General features: G+C 32.6%; 1 protein-coding gene and 1 non-coding gene across 2 annotated transcripts; one reads left to right on the plus strand and one right to left on the minus strand.

Moving 5' to 3' along the window:
- Positions 1–3,257: 3,257 nt before the first annotated feature.
- LOC107411123 (uncharacterized) lies at positions 3,258–7,163 on the plus strand. Its single transcript, XM_016018650.4, has 3 exons — positions 3,258–3,839; positions 4,619–4,786; positions 5,422–7,163. The coding sequence occupies exons 1-3, from the start codon at positions 3,294–3,296 to the stop codon at positions 7,123–7,125; spliced, it is 2,418 nt and encodes an 805-aa protein (XP_015874136.3). The 5' UTR covers positions 3,258–3,293; the 3' UTR covers positions 7,126–7,163.
- Positions 7,164–7,527: 364 nt separating this feature from the next.
- Positions 7,528–7,599, minus strand: TRNAH-GUG (transfer RNA histidin (anticodon GUG)). Its single transcript has one exon. It is a non-coding gene; the product is annotated as a tRNA-His (tRNA).
- Between the last annotated feature and the right edge of the window lie 590 nt (positions 7,600–8,189).

Genomic DNA, 8,189 nt, shown 5'->3' on the forward strand with positions numbered 1-8,189 from the left:
AAGAGGTCAATGTTACTTTTCCTTCCTCATGCATGTACATATACTAATTTAGGTAGTTCCTTGTGTAACGGTTTTTTTTTTTTTTTTTTTTACCAATATTTATGATAATGATCATATAAACATTGAAATGGTTTATCCAATGGTAGATAAAAAATGGAAAATTAAAAATTTTAAATCTATAATTAATTTTGACCTCTTTTTTTTTTTTTTTTTTTATCTTTTATCCATTTTGTTATAAGCATTGATTAAAAACTTGGTACATGGAAGCGACCCTCTTAATTAAATATATAGTTGTATTGTTGAATGAGGCCTGTTGTACAAAAAACATTTAAGAAAAGTTTTCAACAAATAATTCTAAGAGTTCATTTAACAGTTTAAATCTATTTTAATTTAATTGAATTTTACCTTCTAAAACCAATTAATTTTAATAATTGTTTTACTAAATAGAAGCATCTATTCACGATTCAAGTAATATATATATATATATATATATATATATATATTAAAAAAGAGAAGGATGATTTGTTAAAAAGGTTTGTCAAATCCATGGTACATGAATCATTTCTCGTATATACACGTATCTATATTTTATGCATATTATTAATATCTTAATTTTCTGCAAATTTGATAATAAATGTGTTAAAAAAAAAAACAAAAAACAAAAACAAACGGAAAGTACACATTGATTTTCCTCCCTTTTTACATGTTGGGTGACTAAAAATTAACAATCGATGATTCTATCAACAATTCAACATACATAGAGCCTCAGCAATTGTAGGCAACTCATTATAATTAAATTTACGAGCAATATACAACCAAGAATTAATTAGCCTAATAAACATTGTTTACATATATTTTATACCCCTAGTATTAACTTTTTATTGGGCAAAATATCCATAGTATTACTTAAAAGCGTAATATAAAATATACATAATTAGTTAGATATAAGCACCACTAACGGTCCAAGAAAAAAAAAAAAAAAATTGATATAAGCACCACTAGATATCGAGCAATATATTCTAGTATCCGGACAAACGGATGTTACTTTCTTACATAGGATCCCACATTGTGTGGCCACGCGATGGCTCCTTCATTGATATTTCTTCATTAAATCGGTTTTAGTTGAGTCTCCACTTTTGACGTCAGCCTTCACAAACTGAACATTGCCCGTCTAATTCCATTGAAGAAATGGTATTGAGCTCATTCAACTACATAAGCAAATTAGGACACCCACAAAAAGTAAAAAATGCCATGCTCTTCTTTTTGTTTTTTTCTTGTTTTTTTCCTTTTTTTTTCCGTACTAAATGAGATGAGATGAAGAAAGCTCAAAGCATTCATTTGCTTTTTAACTAGCTTTTTTCTTCAACTATTTTATTTGATATAAGAATAATCTCCCGTACTTGACCTTTCACCTCCTCAAGACGCACAATTTATTTTTCTTTTTTTCTTTTCTGAAGAATTAGGACTCCCAATTTTTTGGTGGAAATCTATGGAAACCCCACTTTACTTTCTTTTTAATTATATATATATAATTTATGTGACTCATTTAATTATAATTTGTATGACTCACTATGTTTATCTTTCCTATATTGCCTTCGACATTTGCCCAATTTTCTTCAAATTGGACGACAAACTACCTGTTTCAGCTCCATTTAAGTCCATAGGCCTTTTTTGGAGTTGGCTTGACAATTTGATATATCGACTAAAGTGTATATATATATATATATATATATTAGATAAAATGCTTATGTCCAACAAAAAATTGTATTTAGTAGTATCAAAGTTAGCTTGAAAACTAGCACCACCGTATAGTTATAGCCTGTCCAAAGCTGCATGCAATGCTCGAGCATTGCATTAATGCCGACGGGTCAAATTTAGTTTCTTCCATTTTGAAGGTAATGAAATGGATCAAAAGCTAATTATTTCATATTTATTATATATCATATTTCAGTAAGGAGGGAAAAATATTGGAAAAAGTTTGGAAAATTGGTATTTTACTGTTTTCCACTATGTGGATTATTTTATTAGGAAGGAAGACATGCATGAAAGTTTGACCTCGTTATCTTGTCCTCTGCGCAGCTGCAATACATTAATTAAGTGTAAAGAAAAAGTTAAAACACATGGCTATACTATTAAAGGCTAAGTGATCGAATATTAACCTTATCCTATACTGACTTCAACTTGTTCAGGTTATTGGAACACTTTGCATCTTTCTCCATGTACATCGGTCCAACCCTTACCTTGTCAAAAGGTATAGGCGGCTTGTCCAATTCGATGACCGCACACAAGATATTGCAAATTGAAGAGACTTATCTTAGTTGTTGTTATTATTATTATTATTATTATTATTTTTGGCTTGATTAATAAATTAGTAATATATATGATAAGTGCTTATTAAAAATTTTTTGTAACAAGCTAGTAATGTATGTCACATGTCGAGTTCAACAAGATTTTATACTTGTATCTAACACTTGGTTCAAAAACCATGCATGTATGATATTTTTCTAGATACATTTAATAGTAAAAAGTGAAAATTTAAACATACAATGTAGAAAATTTAATTTTTCCTCGGAAAAGCCAAGGAATTAAGAAGTCCATAAGAGAAAAACAAAAAAAAACAAAAAAAGGATGGGGATGTTTTGTTGCATTTTTTCTTTTTATTTTTCTTTAAACCAGTGGTGTTTATACATAGGCATTTTTCATCTCTTTTAATTTGGTTTTTTTTTTTTTTCAATCACTTTCTAATAATATTTTAAATGAGATGATATTATTTCACTCAGCTATTAAAACATAAATTTTAATAAACAAAGATAATCAAAATGGGACAAGATGGATCTTACTCGGCCTGCCAAAAACAAAAATACATCTCATTTATAGTAGTAATTAGTTAGTAGTTAAAAACTTTGCAAAACTTAATTAAGGTGAAAACTGGCTTTAACCTTATAAGCTGAGACATTACCTAATTTAAAGCACTTATATTGATACCACCGACTATCATCTTTTTTTATTTATTGGCTGTGAATATAAGAATATTCACGGGTCATCATCATTATTACTTTGTTTTAGTCACCGAAAGGAGCAGCTAAACCACACATTATATAATTTACCAGCCCATAAAAATAACATATATACGCAGCTCCCACTAGAGAGAGAGAGAGTCTTCCACGTGTTTTCAATCCCCACTGACTTCTGAATTTTCCTTCTTCTATATAACTCCCACCTCTACCCGCTGCACTTAGTACTGTATTCCGATAATCCACAAACCAACTTCAATCTCATTTTCCACGATAAAAATGGCCTCCATCTTCGAGCACTCCAGCCCAGCCAGAGCGCTGTGGCGGACCTGCCTGGCCTCGGCCTTCCGTTCCGCCCTCGCCTGCACCTTAGTGGGCTTTACCACCCTTTATGGGCCGGCCTCTCTCCGACGACAAGTGGCTTTCCCAGCATTTTCCTACGTCACCGTCATTCTCGTCATCACTGATGCGACGCTCGGCGACACATTGCGGGGCTGCTGGCTTGCGCTTTACGCCACAGTCCAGAGCCTCGGCCCCGCCATGTTGAGCCTTTGGTTGATCGGACCGGCTCGGTTGTCCAGCAGCACCACAGCTACTGCGGTGGCGCTGGGTTCATTTGTGGTGGCGATGCCGGAGAGAACGCACTTGGTTGCTAAACGAATAGCTTTGGGACAGATTGTAGTAGTGTATGTGCTAGCATTTATCAATGGCGTCCACACTGATGCTGTGATGCACACTTTACATGTTGCTGCCAGTACGGCCGTTGGGATATTGGCTTGTGTCTTGGCCTTGCTGGTTCCAATCCCTCGACTGGCCTCTCAGGAGGTAAATTAAATATTTAACTCATTAAACTTTTTTTTTTCCCCCCAACATATGCATTTATGTTTCGCTTCCAATATTCAAGTTAAATATATATTTAAACATGTACTTAAAACATAGACTTTACGTTTAAGAATACATGAATCTCACCAACCCAAATCCCTGCGCTTAAATTTGGTGTTTTCCCAATTAAGTATATGATCTTATTATAAGTTGTTTATATGTTCACACTTATATATATATATATATATCATGGGTAGTTTAAATTAATATCTGGAGATCTTTTAACGGTTCTTAACGCATGCATAAGAGAGTTAAATAAACAGGGGTCCACATCGTGTGGCTAATATTAATGCAAATATATTTGTTTATTTTTGTCACTTAAATGACAGTGGTTTATCTACTAAAACAATTTCATTTACTAACTAGATTTAATTTTGTTTTAAAATATAATTAAACTGTCACGTAGATACAGTAAAAACAAATAATATTTTTCGCAAAGAATATGTAAAATATACATATTTTATATTTTCAAAGGTGGTGGAAGGTGCACTTGGACGTACAATGTCTCCCCCGTATGGAAAAGAAGGGATTAGCCTATGCAAGAAAGCCATACAAAGCAGAGTAGTGCTAGCTAGTGGGGTGTGTGTGTGTGTGGAGGGGGGTAGCACGTTAGATGTTCACTATTTAATTAATATATTAATTAATGTCATCGTACACGAAATTAATTAAAATACTAATTAATGTCATAGTACGGAGATTTAACATTTTATAACATCTGCCAGGTGAAACACAACTGCGAGCTCCTCGTAGAGAACGATTCAGAGAGGCTAAAGCTCCTTGTGAAGGCATTTTGTGCAGAGGACAACACATCCGCACGTGCATCCATCTATCAAGCAAAGTTAGTGGCTTCTTCCGGAAACAAATTTCTGCAAGGTGTCAAAAAGTACCAAGTAAGCGACTTCCAAATATTATTCTTTGTCCATGCAAGTAATCAATGCTTCATATTTTTGAGTTTTACGATAGATGTTCATAATAAATAAATAAAGAGTTTTGCTGTATTATATTACTATTTATTATCAGCAGTAAGGATCACTAATCACCAATGATTTCATTATCAATATGATAATTATTAATTAATAACATTTAATTATATATTATTTTTATTTTAAAATTATAATATGAGAAAGGAAACTTTATATATATATATATATATATAGTTATCTTGTCAATTAGCATATAAATTCTATTCTGGATTATTATCAACAACAACAAATAGATTTTTCTTTACTATATGCCATTATCATTGATACCCATTATAGAAATGATAATTATTAATTAGTTTTTTTATTATGTTTTGAGTTTTAAAAATAAAAAATTTATATAGAAAAGTGTAAAAAATTTTAATTTGAAGAGTCAATTAAATTATCACATAGTATATAGATCCTAATAATGATGATTATTAACGTGAGAAAGTGACAAATAGTATTTCTTTTCCTTAATTTTTGCCATGAGTAAACTAATAAATAGTAATTAACGAGGTTTTTCTTGCCTTTTGTTTTTTCGGTGCATGACTCAATTTTTACAGGAAAGCATGCAGTGGGAGAGACTTCCATTGAAGTTTCTGAAGCAGTCCCGGTACACGAACTCGAAAAACAGAATGCAAGATGTAGAAATACCTCTAAGGGGTATGGAGATGGCTTTGAACAATAACCACACATTTCCGGTTACAATGATAGATGAGGAGCTCAAAGATGGACTAGTAAGGCTAGAGAAGAACATGAACGTGGGCACAATCTTTCCCTGTGATTCATCGACTACGGTTCCTGAATCATTGGCTGAAGATATGAAATTCCCTCAAACACTTAAAACTAGGCCACTAACTCATCGGGATTTACCTCCATTTTTCTTCCTTTTCTGTACCAAAGTCTTGCAAAGTAAATTACTATCCACCAAAGCATCTTGTACTAGTGTACAGGATAATTTGATCCCCAATAATGGAAAACTAATTGATTTTTCTAAGCACAATAGCACTTCCAAATCATCAATATGGTCTGCTTTGGGCTTGAAAGTGAAAAGCCAAAGGCTTATGCCGGCGTTCAAATGCTCTCTTTCTGTTGGGTTTGCAGTGCTATTTGGGTCATTATACAGCAGAGAAAATGGTTATTGGGCAGGACTACCTGTTGCTATAAGCCTTGCAGCATCAAGAGAAGCAACATTCAGAGTAGCAAATGTTAAAGCACATGGAACGGTCTTAGGAACCGTTTATGGAGTTCTAGGTTGTTTCGTTTTTGAAAGGTTTTTTCCTATAAGATTCCTATCTCTTCTTCCTTGGTTCGTCTTCACGAGTTTTCTTCAGCGTAGCCGGTTGTATGGTCAGGCTGGTGCTATCTCTGCTGTCATTGGAGCTATATTGATCTTGGGGAGAAAGAACTTTGGCCCTCCAAGTGAATTCGCCATAGTTCGAATTGTCGAAACCTTTATTGGATTATCTTGTTCAATTGTGGTGGATCTTGCTCTTCAGCCTACAAGATCTTCTACTCTTGCAAAGATTCAACTCTCTAAATGCCTTGAGACATTGCAGGATTGCATTGACTCGGTGAGTCTTCAGGCTAGCAAAGATTGCTTGGGAGAGAAGCAGAAAAAGCTGCGAGAGTGTGTTAATGAGCTCAGCAAGTTCATTGGAGAAGCTGAGGTGGAACCCAACTTTTGGTTTTTGCCTTTTAATAGTGCTTGCTATGGTAAGCTCTTCAAGTCATTGTCAAAGATAGTGGATCTACTGCTTTTTAGTGGTTATGCTGTGGAGCTTCTTCAAGAGGACTCGCAAGCTTCTCGGAAGAAAATTGCGCATTTAGTGGATGCTGATCTTGAACATTTCAAGGAAGTGGTTAGTCCTTCAATAAAGTGTTTTCGAGAGGTTGTTGCAATAAAATCAGTGAGTTTTCTTGAGAAGGAGCTTGGAAAGAGAAAAATATCCTACGATGTTGAATTGGGAAAATCAAGTAAGACAAATGGTTTGGCTAATAAGGAAGGGATTGACAAGGTTGTGAATTCTTTTCTTGAGAATTCACAAGGAGTTGTCGATAAAATCCATGGTGTTGAGGATGAAGAGGAGCTTAAAAGCCAGATGGTTTTAAGCTTAAGTGCTCTTGGATTTTGCATGAGTAGTTTAATAACAGAAACAAGAGAGATTGAAGAGGGTATCAAAGAACTTGTTCAGTGGGAAAATCCTTCAGTTCAGGTTAATTTGTATGAAATCTCATCTATGATACATGCCTTGCACAATAACTAAGATGGTATTTAATTACCTATTTTCCCAAACAAAAAAAAATGAGGAAAAAAAAAAAAGGAAAAGAGAAAATTAAAGATTTTTTGTCAATTGTCGAGTTGGTTTATTTATTTATTTATTTGGATTATTGTTTTATTTTTTGGCTCAGAAATCATCTCATTTATTTGATAAAAGCAACGAGCGGATTTCGTCCATGAAAAAATAGAAATAATACATCATAATAAGGATCAAAATGAGAAAAATGAATAAATAAAATAAAATAAAAAATTAGTCGGTTCAAATTCTTAAAAGGAAAAAAATCCCGGAATTGGACCTAAAAATTGGTTTTGAAAGAGATTTTCAGCACGAAAATATTCATGGGCTTCAAACCTGGACCAACCAAAAAACACCGAAGTGAAAACCTAATGTGGCTGCTGGGATTCGAGCCCAGGTCTCCACGGCCACAACGTGGAATTCTTACCACTAAACTACAGCCACGTGATGCTCAAAGTGTCATCCTAAAATAATCTTGACAACAATATGATGAAAGTGACTTATTTATCCCTACCGAACTTACTCATAAATAAATCAGGTTATAAACACCGAAATATTTAGCAAAAAACATATCTGTTTTTTCAATATACCAAATACATATATTAATATATTATTAAATTACATATGTATATATAAGCAAATTAAAAAAAAGTAAATTATTCAATATTAACATATCATTTAGAAAACAATTTTGATGAATTTTACGTTATTATATATAAATAACTAATGAAAGAGCATCCAAACTATTAAAGCTATTAATTAGTGGAGTTGAGATGAAATATTACAATTTTCAAACTCAGCTCCTATAGTTTTTAAAATTGTTAAACTTGTAAAATTATAAAATTTATTGTTAAAGATTAACTCATCTTATCCATAAAAAAACTTAGGCTTTGTCTTAGTTTGGTGGCTCATTTTAATATAAAAATCAAAAAAATAATAAACATTTAATTTCTTAATTTTTTTTTCATCATAAAATTATTTATGCACACCATTAGTTTTTTTTTTAAATAATTGTAACATAACTTATATACTAT

This window comes from Ziziphus jujuba, chromosome 10 (assembly GCF_031755915.1).
Source record: "Ziziphus jujuba cultivar Dongzao chromosome 10, ASM3175591v1".
NCBI classification, from domain to species: Eukaryota; Viridiplantae; Streptophyta; class Magnoliopsida; order Rosales; family Rhamnaceae; genus Ziziphus; species Ziziphus jujuba.